The 14,563-nt window shown below is 50.0% G+C and overlaps 1 protein-coding gene across 1 annotated transcript in view; it reads right to left on the bottom strand.

The window, feature by feature from the left end:
* ITGAE (integrin subunit alpha E) overlaps window positions 1-14,563 on the bottom strand; it is a 60,814-nt gene that overhangs the window by 13,631 nt on the left and 32,620 nt on the right. Inside the window, exons 13-21 of the mRNA XM_086359624.1 lie at window positions 14,072-14,217; window positions 13,559-13,699; window positions 12,667-12,903; window positions 11,538-11,668; window positions 10,792-10,922; window positions 8,700-8,863; window positions 6,736-6,864; window positions 4,582-4,655; window positions 423-555 (exon numbers count right to left, since the gene is read on the bottom strand). Of these exons, the coding sequence (XP_086215750.1) occupies window positions 423-555; window positions 4,582-4,655; window positions 6,736-6,864; window positions 8,700-8,863; window positions 10,792-10,922; window positions 11,538-11,668; window positions 12,667-12,903; window positions 13,559-13,699; window positions 14,072-14,217 (1,286 nt within the window). The remainder of the gene's footprint in view (window positions 1-422; window positions 556-4,581; window positions 4,656-6,735; window positions 6,865-8,699; window positions 8,864-10,791; window positions 10,923-11,537; window positions 11,669-12,666; window positions 12,904-13,558; window positions 13,700-14,071; window positions 14,218-14,563) is intronic.

The raw sequence follows: 14,563 nt of genomic DNA, 5'->3' as shown, positions 1-14,563 counted from the left end.
TTTTCTGGTATCTTACAGCTGGCTTTGAGTCTGTGCTCCCAGGCTGATGAAAGGCGGAGCAGACTTTTACTTTCCAGTCAAGCTAATTTATTATAGATTATTTCTCTCTCAGAACTCTAGGTTAGAAAGGCTGCAGGCAGAAGGAGTGATTGGGTGGCAAAATAACACCATTGATGTTTAAGGCAGAGAATGATATGACTGGATCCCTGGCTTATTGTTGGATTAGACGGGATTTGTCTAGTTAATAATCATTTATTGGATGGACGAGGATGAGGCCGGAGGCAGAGTGAGGAGGCTTCCATAACCAAGCCGAGATGCAGGAAGGGAATCCAGCCTAACAGGAAGACTTGTTTCTAACCGGGAATTCATTACAGCCCCTAAAGCCCTGAGCCATGTGGTTCCACAACTGCTCTCATAGTTACCTTCTGTATCCTCTTAAACTGCAGGTTTCTGGGGAAATTCACAGCCATGCTGGTCATGTAGGAATCTTCCCCAGAGTTAGTCAGGCTAATGTTCATGGTCAGCTCCTTTGTGAGGCCCACCACCAATTCCTGCCTGCACAGGGTAGGCAAAGAGATAAATGTTACCAGTTTATTTAATCTGTGGAAACCTCAGTGCGATGCAACAGCACCTTCTTAACTTCTTAGATACTATTGCCTAAAGGATACATTTAGCCTAGATCTTCTTCCCCACAACAGAAGCAAGAACCTGGACTACCATCCCCACCTCAGTTGCTGTGTGACATGACCATTTATTTAGTGTTTACCATGTGTTGGGGACTGTGTTAAATGTTTCACACTCTCTGCTAATCCTGGTGATAACTCTGTGAAATTGTATGGTTACTCTCTGTGCTGCAGTGAAGGGAACAGAAGCCAGGGGAGGCTCGCTCACTTGCCTGAGGTCCCACAGCCCCGAAAGAGAGTTGGGAGAATCAGACCTAAATCCTCTTTCTACCACCAACTCACTGTGACCCCAGGCAACGTACTTTGAGACACAGATTCATCCATTTCACGTACATTTACAGGGGACTTTGGCCAGACACCCCACCCAACGCAGGAGAAACCATGCAGGGGACAGATGCTGCCTCCACCCCTGCCTTGGCCTGAGCTTTCCCACCACAAAACCACCCCAGCCCTTCCAGATTACAGGCTGTGAGTTAAGACGTGAGTCTGTTCAGCATGGAGAAGAGAAGATGTGGGGACGGTGAGGGCTCCCTTCACACTGAGCACACTGAGGCCCCGTGGGGTCCCGGAGTGCACAACCACTCTCAGTAATTGAGACCTACAGGGAAACACATTGACAACACAAAGAAAACTTCCTAACCATCTGAGAGGTCTTAAAATAGAATGTGCTGCTCTGGGGAGTAATGTGACCTGTGTCTTATTGAGTCATTTTTGTTTTTTATCACAGCTGAGAGGAGGATAGTGGGCAGTGACAGAGCCTGTGTGGGGATCCGTCTGGGAGATAACACAGACCTGAAATAAGACAGCGGCAGTGGCGATGGGCTGGCGTGCTGCGGTTCATGGGGTCGCAAAGAGTCGGACACGGCTGAGCGACTGAACTAACGAACGAAGTGGCGATGGGGAGGGTGATAAGGCCATGCTTACAAGCAGAGCGCAAAAGAGACAAGAGTTGGGGACTCCTCTGCCAGTTCAGTGGTTAAGGCTCAATGCTTCCAGTGTAGAGGGTGTTGGTTCGATCCCTGATCAGGGAACTAGATCCTACATGCCATGAGCATGGTCCAAAACTAAAAAAATCTTTTTAAAAAAAGGGAGTCAAGGATGTGTCCTGAGTTTCTGTTTCAGAGTTTCCAGCTTGGATGACCCAGTGGGGCTAGTTGTGATGGAAAGAGCACAGCGGGAGACCAGAGGGTGGAAACTGGCCAGATGAGTTCAGTCCGGCACATGATGAGAAGCGCTCAGAGGACAGGAAGGCAGGGACATTGAAATGTCAGTTGGGTGTCCTGTCTCAGAGCCCAACAGAGAGATCTGAGAGTCACTGGAATAGGTACCAGGGATTCTTTTTTTTTTTTTTTTTTTGTACCAGGGATTCTTAACTCGAGGTCCAGGGACAGTTTCAGAGTTCCCTGAATGTAAACGCTTCATGTTTGCAAGTGTGATCTTCTAAAGACAAGTGTCTGTAGTTTACCTTAGATTCTTCAGGAGATTCACGTCCACAAAAAAGGTCAAACCACTGAGGCATTTGGATGCTAAGGATTAGGCTCAATACTTGGGGAAAAAGGCGAGACTGCCAGCTGTGGACACTAGGGGGTGATGTAGGGCCAGCTGTTTCGCAGTCTATTCCGCAAGGACTTGGCTGGGCTTTAGGGGCTGTAATGAATTCCCGGTTAGAAACAAGTCTTCCTGTTAGGCTGGATTCCAAAGCACTCAAAAGCCTTGACTTGGCTCCTCCACGACTGAGATGGGCAGAGCTAAGCTATCCGCATCTGAAACACAAGTCCTGCAAATGTCTGTGAAAAGGTTTCTCAGGACTCAGAACAGAGCTCTTCTTCAGAGATGCCAACTCAGCCAACCGGCCATCAGTGCCATGTTCCGCACACAGCACTAGGTGTGGGGGAAAAGAGCATTTTAAGACCACCACATGTCCAAAACCAAGCTCATGCAACCCACTCCAGTATTCATGCCTGGGAAATCCCATGGACGGAGGAGCCTGGCGGGCTACAGTCCATGGGGTTGCAAAAGAGTCAGACATGACTTAGCGACTAAACAACAACAAATCATAATAACAGAAACGAAAGACAATTACAAGGGAAATGGGAAGGAAATCCAAAAAAGAGGGGATACGTGTATATATATAGCTGAGTGACTTTGCTGTACAGTAGAAACTAACACAATATATAGAAACTATACTCCAATAAAAATTAATTTAAAAAAATTACCAAGCTCATGACCTCTCCTCCCCACCTTGCCTTCCAAACCCATTCTTCCAAAAGCTTTCCCAGTTCAGTTCTTGGCATCTGCATCATTTTAGAATTCAGTGGGGTCCGACAGAACTTCTGAAGTAATGGAAATGACCTATTATATATCTGTGCTGCTCAAAACCACTAGCCATATGTGGGTACTGAGCACGTGAGATGTGCCTAGGGCAACTAAAGACCTAAAATCTTCTTTAATTTTAATTCATTTCAATTTAAATACCTACATGTGACCAGAGGCTATTGTGTTGGACAGCACAGTTCTGGATGCTCAGGCTGGAACCCTGAAAGACTTCTTAGACCCCTCTCTCTCACTCCCCACATCCAATCTGTTATCCAATCCTGCGGGCTCTAACTTCAAAATATAACCACCTTCATTGCTCCCACTCGCCCAAGTCATATCACTTCTCACCCGAGTTATCACAATAGCTCCCTACTGTCACCCCGCCTCCACCTCTGCTCCTACAGTCTATTCTCAACACAGCAGCAAGAATGATCCTATCGGGACTTCCCTGGTGGGTCCAGTGGTTAAGAATCCACCTTCCAATGCAGGTGATGTGGGTTTGACCCCTAGTCAGGGAACTAAGATCCCACATGGTGCGGGGGAACTAGAGAGCCCTAGTGCACCAACAAAGACAGCAGTGTGTGGGGGAGAGCAGCCCCCCCCCCCCACATACAAAGAATGATCATCTGAAAGTGCATGGTCATGTCACTCCTCTGACTTCCCAGCTCACAGTAAAAGTCCTCATGGAAATGGAGCCACATAGGATTTTTCCTCCCCTCACATGGCAACATCGAGTCAATGGACATGAGTTTGAGCAACCTCCGTGAGATAGTGAAGAACAGGGAAGCCTGGCATGCTTCAGTCCATGGAGTCGCAAAGAGTCAGACAAGACTTAGCCACTGAATAACACCACCCCTCCAATTCACTCTGGTGTCCTGGCCTCTTCCTCCCACCTCCAAGCGCCCAGCTCAGGGCACTGACAGGTGCTCTTCCTTCAGACACCCACAGAGTTTATTCCTCCACCTCACTTCCATGAACCTAAACATCACCTTCTCCATGAGCCCTTTCCGGACCACTCTATTTGAAACTGCAACCCCAACCGCATCCCTGGCATTTCCCTCCCACCTTCCCTGTCTTCTTTTTCTTCATAGTACATCTTTTCAACATAGTTGACTTACATATTATCTTCTCTCCCTAAGCAAAATTGTGAAAGTGAAAAAGGGGCTTCCTGTATCTCTCAGCACCTCAAGTGCTGGGCACAGAGGAGGAGCTCCCTAAGTATGTAATGAATTAAGTAATTTGGTAAAGCGTTGAGCCAGGGAAGAGGTTATCTCTAAGTGAGGGGGTCCTAGGAGTGAGGGACCCTGGGTTATGGAAAGAAATCTGGGTGTAAGCCCATCCAATGATCATGGGACCCCACGCAGGCCTGCAACTACCGACTCTTCCCAAATTTATAACATAAGAATACAAATCTGTCTTGCTTCCCTCACTGAGTGGCTGGGGAAGCAATGATACAATTAGTGCAAAAGCCCTTTGTGGGCTACAAGGGAAAGGAGGAAGCAAGTGATCCTGGTGAGGGGTTTGCCCCATAAGCCTTCAGGAGAGTTAACTGCAGAAACCATGACGACTGGATTCAACTCACTGAGAGATGGTGGTGGCCAACTGTAACTCCGCGACACAAAACAGCTTATTCTTGCAGTTCTTCTCGTAGGGCAGCTGTAAGCAGACAGAGAGGGGCAGGATCAGCCCAGGGACGCCGCCATCCCCCACAGCCTTGCTCTGTGATCTTCTCCCTAGGACATGTGTGTCCCTTCCACTGACTCTGAGAAGTGTAGGTGAGGCTGACGGGCTGAGGTTGTGTCCACGTGGCTGTGAGAGGTGTGACTGTGCTATTCCTTGATTTGTCAGGCATGGGGGTGTGCTTGCTCCTAAAACACAGGTACCATGCATCAGGCCACTGGCCAAGGTCAAAAAGAGGGTGACCTTTGTGAAACAGCGGGAGTAGCCGTCACTTGCATATTATGCTAATTAAGTAGCAACACTCACAGCTCACTACTCTGAACATTTAGGGGTGGGTGAAACCATATGAAGAAAAGCCTCCTTAGTCCTCTTAAGTAGAGCAGGAACATCAGGGGACAAATTGGGAGGGGGGGGTTCCTAACCAAATATTGTCAACAACATTTAGGGGTGGGTGAAATCATATGAAGAAAAGCCTCCTTAGTCCTCTTAAGTAGAACATCAGGGGACAAATTGGGAGGGGGTGTTCCTAACCAAATATTGTCAAGGTTCAGTCCTGTGAGCTTTTCTACTCCCATGGCTAGTCTTCTCTGTAGGTTAAATATTCCCCCTTGCAGTCTTGCCTACACCCAACAAATTCAGAAATCACAGTGGGCCCAAAAGGTCCATGTAAGATTGAAAAGTTCCAGCTCAGGTTGCAAAGTCACATTTTCTAAAGGAGCAGGTCTATTTTTTATTATGAAGGAGACACAGCCAGCTTCCTACCTGGGGAATCACTGCATTTATCTTCCCAGCAGCCAGCGACCATCACAGTAGCTTTACGCAAGACTGTTTCCATGATTGGAGCTTACAGTGAGAGCCCAGGGTAAGAAAGAAAACCTTCCACTGCCCAGAGAAGGGAGATGCAGATTGCACAAGTCAGAGCTTGGGGCTCTATCTGACTGGGTCAACAATTGAGGGCTTCTTTTTTTTTAGTTTTGCTTTTAATATAGCCAAACAGCTTGTTCTCTTTCAGTAGGATTAAAACATCCTAAGTGCCCAGCTAGAGCTCATTCTCTGGAAAAATCTATGTGCTTGCTGCCGCTGCTGCTCAGTGGTACCCAACTCTGTGGCCTCATGCGCTGTAGCCGCCAGGCTCCTCTGTCCATGGGATTCTCCAGGCAAGAATACCGGAGTGGGATGCTATTTCCTTCTCCAGGGCATCTTCCCGACCCAGGGATCGAACCCACATCTCTTGCATCTCCTGCACTGGCAAGCAGATTCTTTACCACTGTGCCACGTGGGAAACCCATCTATGTGCCTAAACACCAAATAATTTCCCCTCACCCGTTTCCTCAGTGGGATCATTTTTTTTTAATCTCTTTGCCAAAGCATCAAAGTAATCATTGATTAAGATAAGAATCCTGAATGGATGTTAAACAGGATACATCATGGGTCAGCAGGTAAAGAATCCACCTGCAATACAGAAGACACAGGAGATGCAGGTTCCTGATCCTTGGGTCAGAAAGATCCCCTGAAGCAGGGCATGGCAACCTACTCCAGCATTCTTATCTGAAAAAAATCCACGGACAGAGGCACCTGGCAGGCTATAGTCCATGGGGTCACGAAGCGTAGGACACGACGGAGTGACTAAGCACACGCAAATGTGATCTCAAAGTATCTCCTCATAATATACTTATTAATTTCAAAGGGAACTAGCCCCAGTATGACTTTCTGTGTACAGGGCAGGTGGGCTTCAGTCCAGTCCCCACACAGGCCTTCCACCACACCATTATCAGAGACCTGTGCCAAGTATCCATATGCTTCATTAAATATGTAGCAGGCACCTTTGGTGAACAGAAAAGAACCAGCCTTGGGAGTCATTTGGAGACCTGTATTACCCACCAGTGAGGTCCTGGGCAAATTAACACCATCTCAGGAGCTCTATTATCCCTGTCTGTGCAGGGAGGGTCCTAAACGTTGTCTGAAGACCCTCCCAACTTTAATACTCTTTGAAGATAGGGGAGCAGGGACTTTTACAGGGGTGGCACCTGGGAGAGTCTGGTCCTAGCCAAGTCACCTGGAAGATGGCAGAGGGCTCAGCATAGAAGTCCAGGATTGGTTGGGGTTGGTCCATCCGGCCCTCAGGGGTCTGGAGGTGGTAGCTGACCTTCATAGTGATGTTGGAGAAGCAGTCCTCCTGACACAGCTGCACAGTCACCAAGGAATGCGAGGTTGGAGTTGGATGTGGGGGAGAAGATGACAAAAAGAATACTTTTAACTTTGATGTGGTCACAATATTAACGAATGAAAGGGGTTAAGCTAGGAGTCCTAAGCCTCTTCCAAGTAAGCCAGGCTGCCAAGAGCATTGAGAAAACCTCCCTTGATCTGCCACGGCCTCTGGCCTCCTATCTCCTTCTGGTTCCTGCCCCAGTCACAGAGGGGTTCTGGCCAGCAGGAGTTAAACGCCAGCTTGGACTTAGAGAACAAAGGGGAGCCAAGAAGAGGAAGAGTCGTGGTCTCAGCTATGTTTACAAAGATCTTTCTTGAAGCGGCACAGAGGACATATCAGAAAAATAAAAACCGTAGACCAGAAGTTCCCTGGAGGTCCCGTGGTTAAGACTCCGTGCCTCCAATACAAGGGTCATGGGTTCAGTCCCTGGTCGGGGGACAGCCGAAACAAACGAACAGAAGAACCCTGAAGACCAGGAGATGGCCTGGGATGCCACTTGCCATTCTCTTTGTTTATTGAGACTTTTTGCCAGGTGGGAGCTTTGAACACCTGAGAACAGGTGAGCAAGCGTCTTGGCTGGAAAAGGTAGCTATGCTTATCTTTAGGGAAGCCACAGACTAACTAGAAGTCTTAATCCATTTAACAACCAAACAGATGTTGGAACAGATGTGTAGTCTGAAGCATAATTTATGAGTTTATTGGAATACATGATCCTTTGAGGTCCACAGTTTTGGGTGCTGGCAGACTCTGAGTCCCGACAAATACATTTTTTTCATGTTTCTAGGCACCTTTGTCAGGAGTCAACTTTTGTAAATGACAACTTTTGTCTTTCTATTTCTACTTTGCCTCACTCAGGTTTTCTAATGTCGTCTCACATAAGGGCCTTCTGCCCCACTGTTGTTATCAGGTAGGCAAGGGAGCTCTGTTATTTCCAATGTATTACCAAGAAAAATGGCAGGATTTCCAAAAAATTGGAGGATTTCCCTTTTTTGTACAGTTTCTAGGAAACTCAGAGATTTCTTTAGTGTTCAGTCTCTGTAGATTGCTTTAACCTGGTTTTCTGGTACCATAACCCTCATCTCCCACACCAGCATGTGATTCTTGATCTATTATGATTGTTTTAGTTGCCTCATGTGTGTGTACGGATCCCTGTACTTCACTCCATACACCTCAGTTCTTTTCTCAACAATACAGACCCCCTCGGGGAACTTCCCTGGCAGTCCAGTGGTTAAGACTCCCAGCTTTCACTGCAAGGGACACAGGTTCGATCCCTGGTCAGGGAACTAAGATCCCACATGCCACACGGCACGGCCAAAATAAAATAAAATAGATAACCAACAAGGACCTACTGAATAGCACAGCACAGGGAACTCTGCTTAATATTCTGTAATAATCTAAATGGGAAAAGAACTTGAAAAAGGACAGACACGTGTGTATGTATAACTGAATCACTTTGCTCCACACCGGAAACTAAAACAACACTGTTAATCAACTATGCGCACACGCTCAGTCGTGTCCGACTCTGCGACCCCGTGGACTCTAGCCCCCAGGCTCCTCTGTCCATGGGATTCTCCAGGCAAGAATACTGGAGTGGGTTGCCACTTCCTTCTCCAGGGGATCTTTCCGACGATCCAGGGATGGAACCCACACCTCCTGCATCAGCAGGCAGATTCTTTAGTACTGTGCTACCTGCGAAACCCCTGTTAGTCAACTATACTCCAATATAAAATTTTAAAAAAAATGAAGCAAAGCAACCTTTAAAAAAAAAAAAAGACAGACCCCTCTGGACTCTTGGAAACTCCTCCACTCACATCTCCATCTGTAGGGATGAGCAAGAAGGACTCACAGAGAAGGGGCCCCCTGCCCCACTCCCTAAGGGAGCTCTGATCCATCCTCTTGTCTGAATGCTGCAGCCGTTTCCTCTGCTTCACCACATCCACATCCAACGTGAAGTTCAGAGAGGTCTCACCAAGGCCTGGGAATGAAGATCAGATCTTTCTGATTGAGCCAGGGAGGTCAAACTCCAGACCGAGGGCCCTCCCATGAGCCCCTCCTGAGTGGTGCCCCCCACACAGGCACTTCCCCGAGTTTCTTCTTCATTTCAAAGTTACTTTTCTCATGTCTTCTGTCCCCTAGTTAGGGTCCCTCAGTGCCCCAGACCCAAACCTGGGGCAGAACATCCCCAGGCTAAGTCAGTCTTCCCTATGGGAAGAGGGCCTTTAGAGAGGAGGCTGGGATTGAGGGGGGAAATATTGAGGAGGAAAATTTCAAGGAAGGAGGAGAGAGAGACTATAGAGTAAAACCTGAGGATAGCAGAGCTGGAAGAACCTTGTGGATTACCTGGGCCAACTCCCTATCTGTAGAGAACAAAAACGGGGGCCCCAGCTTCCCTGGTGGCTCAGTAGTAGAGAATCTGCCTGCCAATGCAGGAGACGGGTTCAATCCCTGGTCCAGGAAGATCCCACATGCTGTGGAGCAACTAAGCCTGTGTGGTACAACTATTGAGCCAGGTCTGAGTGCCCTAAAGCCTGTGCTCTGCAACAGGAGAAGCCACCACAGTGAGAAGGCCACACACCACAACTACAGAATAGCCCCCACTCGCTGCAACTAGAGAAAGCCCGCACAGCAACGAAAACCCAGCACAGCCAAAAATACATAAAATAAATAAATATCAAACAAAACAAAATACCAGGCACGGAGAGTGAAGGACACCTGCCCAGTGTCACATGACCACCCAGCAGATGCGGTTCAGGCTCTGTGGCCCAAACCTTTCAGCCTGTACAGCTGGAAACGACAGGGCTGCCCTTCTCTAATGACCAGACTTGATCCTGGACTCCTACGGTAAAGCCAGGCCACCTGGGAGCCCGCTTTCTGACCTGCAGGAAGTAGAGCGACTTCTCGGGGATGGTGACTGAGAGACGAAGCCCTGGGGACTGTTGCTGAGGGTTTGTGCTGGAGGAGACCTCTTGGGTTGGCAGTAAGTACCTGGGTTGTGAAAGTCATGCCTACCCTCTGCCTTCCAGAAGGTCTCCCAGCCAGCAACAGCTAAGAGGGTGGGAAGGGAAGCCAGGCCTCCAGCAGATTATCCAATCCCCCTAAACTAGGGAGAAGGCAGAGGGAGGGAAGGGGAGAAGATGTAATCAGAGAGAAAGAGGAGAGGCACCTACACACACACAGGCGTGGGCACAGCAGCTGGAGATGGAGAAGGGCCTGCCTTTTTCCAAGTTTTCTTTCAGAAACCCAACCCTTCAACCCAAGGACGGGATCCAATGCCCCCTTCCCAAGAGGGTCAGAAAGACTTCTTCAGAATGTGGACTTAACAGCAGGTCACCCTTTTCTGGGGCGGTTCCCATTAAACTGAACCTAAAGTCAAAGGAACACCAAAGAACTGATACTTTCAAAATGTGGTGTTGGAAGAGACTCTTGAGAGTCCCTTGGACTGCAAGGAGATCAAACCAGTCAATCCTAAAGGAAATCAACCCTGAATACTCATTGGAAAGACTGACGTTGAAGCTGAAGCACCAATACTTTGGCCACCTGATGCGAAGGACTGACTCATTGGAAAAGACCCTGATGCCAGGAAAGATTGAGGGCAGGAGAAGAAAAGGGCAGCAGTGGATGAGATGATTAGATAGCATCACCGACTCAATGGACATGAATCTGAGCAAACTCCAGGAGATGGTGAAGGACAGGGAAGCCTGGCGTGCTCTAGCCCACGGGGTCAAAAACAGTCGGATATGACTTAGCGACTGGACAGCAACAACAGGTCAAAGGAACTAAAATCTAATAGAGGGATTTCATAACACCCCACCCCCACCCAGCCCTCTTTCTCTGTCCCCTCCCCCACTGAAGCCAACAAAGAGTGACCAGAGCACTGGAAAGGTCAGCTAGGCTGCCTGTTACCTGATTCAGCAGCTAGGGTTGTGGAGTTGATTTCAAAACACAAACACACATTCACGCTGCTGCTGAAGCCAATGGGCAGTGCCTTGGGAGTGAAGTTCATGGACACCTTCAGATGAACCACAGGTCTTGAGCTAAAGTGAAAGTGAAAGTGAAGTCGTGTCCAACCCTTAGCAACCCCATGGACTGCAGCCTACCAGGCTTCTGCGTCCATGGGATTTTCCAGGCAAGAGTACTGGTCTTGAGCTAAGTAAGACAGCAAAGGGGCATATGAGAAGTGACCACAGGACTTCTGGATTAGTGTCTGGCTCTCTCATTCATTCAGTGAATATTTACTGAACATCTCTCATATGCCAAGTGCTCTTCTGAGTCCTCAGAATATAGCAGAGAAAGAGACAAGCCTTGCTCTAGTGGGAAAACAGACAACTATCAAATAAACATGAAAAAATAGGAAAATCCTCTGTGCCGGAAAAGGTATGTTAAAAATAAAATAGGATAAGGTAATAGAGACTAGGGGCTACTGTGAAGTAGGTGCATTGTTATTCGCATTTATAGATGAGAAAACTGGAACTTAGAGATTCTGCCCAAGGACACACTTAAGTTCAAGCTTAGATTCAAACCCAGTTCAACAGAACCAATGCTCTTAAACAGGGCACTCCCTCCCTCCCATCAGTGCCTGGTGTCTTCTTGGGGTCATTTAGGATAGGGCAAGGGGGTGAAGCTGCTCAGAAGGCAGGGCAGAGCCCTACCGGAGTACAGCCGCCCGGCCCAGTGCACCCACGGTGATGTCAGCAAGGCCATCGCCGTTGAAATCTAAGCCACCGGCCACCGAGGTGCCGAAGTACTGGAGTCCTGGGGCCACCGCCGAGGCTCTGATCCTCTGTTGGGGAGAAACACAAGATGTCGGGGAGGGAAGGGGTTTCCTTTCAGTTCTATTCAGTCAACAGATTGGTCCACTCCAGGGACACTGAGGCACTGGAAAGAAAAAGTAAGGTTCTCCCAGGGGAAATGGCATTGGAACAGAGGCTTGAAGGGGGTGAGGCTTGACCGAGAGGGTAAGGAGAACAGGGGGTGGGGAAACAGTCAGGGGTCAGTGCAGTGGGAAAGGGGAGACTGGGTGCCGGAGGCCTGATGCGGGGCTGGGGTGTGTCTACAGAATTACACTTTAGAACCCCACTGCAGACACAGGGTGGAAGATGAGGTAGGAGTCAGGGTGTAGTGATGGGGATGGAGAGGAGGGGCTGGATTTGGAAGATGGTAAGATCTTTAGGACATGGAGGCTGACAGGCTGAGGTGGGGGTCTATGATTAGCCCAGGTTTCTGCTGTGAATGGTGGAGGGATGGGGTCCAGAGGAGCAGCAGGTATCAGGGAAGAGGGTGCTTTCAGTGGGAAATCCTGGGAGTGAGATGCTGGAGGCCATTCAGGGGAGGGGCTCAGGAGCCGCTGGACACACAGGACTGAAGCTTGGAGAGAAACTGCAGCTGGAGGTGGGTGGCAGTGCCCATCAAAGATACAGTGTGCAATTTGGCAGTGGAGTCCAGGGGAGTGAGGGTTATGCAATGGGGTGGGGCGGGGGGCAGTGTAGGGACAGGAGCCAGAGAAGGGACAGAGAAAGAGGAAAGAGGATCTGGGGCAGGTCCAAGGTCAGGAATGACAAAGAAGGAGACAGTCATAGGTCAGGAAAGAAGATGGATATTGCCACAACCTCTAGCCCCACTGGAAGGATGTGGAGGTGAGAACCTCCCAGTGACTTCTGTCCCCCGGGGGCCCTCTCAACCCCCTGGGACCTGCCTGACACTTAGGACTGGAGCTTGCTCGGGTCTCAGGCCCTCATATCTGGGGAAGATCAAAGTGCCAGAGTAGAGGCAAGAGGTCACCTGTGGCTGGTTGGCAGAGAGGTCAGCCAGCTGGTTGGTAGAGCGTCCATTGTAGATGTACACACTGCCGAAGCCTGCACCACTGTCTGCCTCAAAGTCCTCCAGGGGGGCCCCAATGGCCACGTCTGTGAGCCCATCCTGACTGATATCCCCCACTGTTGCCATGGCAAAGCCAAATCGTGCGTAAGTTAGCCTGGGGTGCCCACTCAGCCTGCGTGCCAAGGAGAAGGAGCCATCCTGTAAGGCAGAGAGGCAGCTCAGCCCTCAAGACAGGGAGGCAACGAGGTCTCACCCCACTGCCACCCCGGGAGGCAGGCTCAAAGACTCATTGATTCTGACTCTCCAGCCGGGAGTCTGAGGCTCAGAAAAGGCAAGAGACCTTCCCAAGTTTACATAGTGAGTGACTGATGAAGCTGGGGTCCTGCTGCCTTGCAGTCCAGGACCCAGAGCTGTGCCCCTCGCTCCCACAATCGGGGTACTGGACTGGCGATCAGGAGGCCTGGCTTCTTGGCTTGGCTCCATCATACACTGGCTCTGTAAACCGGGGAAAGTCTCAAACATCACTGAGCCTCAGCTTCCTCATCTGTAAAATGGGAGTGACAGCCACCTCCCGCAGTTACTATGAGAAACAAATGAGATTACAGATAAAACATGCTTTGTCAACTGTGCAGCTATGTGGAATGTCATCATCATCAACATGAGATGGTGGGGTGGGGAAAGTAAGAAAGAGGGGTAGGGGAGCAGCCGCCCCACCAGGCTGCCATCCATCCTGAGCTCCCCATCACCGCCCTCCAGTGCCAGGCAGGGCCAGGGCACCTCCAGCCTCTGTCACCTCAGTCCCAGGCTGAGCGGCCACAGCCTCAGCCACCTTGTGAAGATGGAGATCTCTAACCTGCTTGTTCACACGGTACATGTAGACTCTGCCCTCCTCTCCTTGAATGTGGTAAAATGGGGCCGCCACCAGCAGCAAGTCTGTGATGCCATCCATGTCGACGTCCACAGGGCACAGCTCAGAGCCAAAATAGGACCCCAACTACAGGCCAGGGGAATTGCAGCTCACGGGGAGTGCCAGGGACCCCCCGCCCCCACTGCCACCACCACCACCAGACCCCTCGGCAAGGCTAGATCCCTGCTCATGTTCTTCCTGGACCATCAGATTTGGGTCAGACCAGGTCAGTGTGTTCACTGGAATAACACGGGAGGCTGGGTCAACGGCTGGATCCCCCACGATGGGGAAAACCAGCTGGCACTCAGGCACACAGAGCCGGGGCCAAGGCTGAGTTCTGCTCAGACGCGGTCCCCCACCTGCTGTGTGCCCTGGAGCCCACTCCTTTCCCTCCGGGGTCTCTGGATCCCCATCTATAATAATGGTGTGTGTGTGGGGGGTTCCTTCTCTAACAGGTACCTGCTCGCCCTCCAGCACTGGCATGAAGTTGTTGGTCTCTCTGCCCACCTTCTGGAGCTCAAACACAGCCCCCTGCTGCTTGTGCCTTGGGGCCCCCGCCACATAGGAGAGACCATGAGCCTTGTGCAGCACGGCCACCGAGTAACCTGCCAGGTGGGGTGGTGGAATTGTGATCAGGACCTCCCGCCGGGCCACTCTTTTCTCCTCCACCTTCCCAGTCAGGCCTTCCAAGTAGCTTGGGCAGCGGGGCAAAACTGGAGACACTATCTCATCCTCTTAAAAATCATCAGTGGTGGCTCCCACTTACCCATGTGCTCCGCCACACAGAAGTGATATACACACATTACCACACATACAGCTTCACTCAAAATGCTCTCCACACACATGCACCACCCACGCTCATCACATACGCAGTATATGAAGACTGAGGACCGAGTGAAGGCTCACTCACCACTATTACTAATGGAGAGGCCCCGCCTCCCTAGGCAGCGG

The sequence above is a fragment of the Bos grunniens genome, chromosome 19 (genome assembly GCF_055505025.1).
Source record: "Bos grunniens cultivar Pamir isolate PY7600 chromosome 19, Bosgru_T2T1.0, whole genome shotgun sequence".
NCBI classification, from domain to species: Eukaryota; Metazoa; Chordata; class Mammalia; order Artiodactyla; family Bovidae; genus Bos; species Bos grunniens.
Note: the sequence above shows the minus strand (reverse complement) of the source record. Positions and strands in the feature narration are given on the sequence as shown.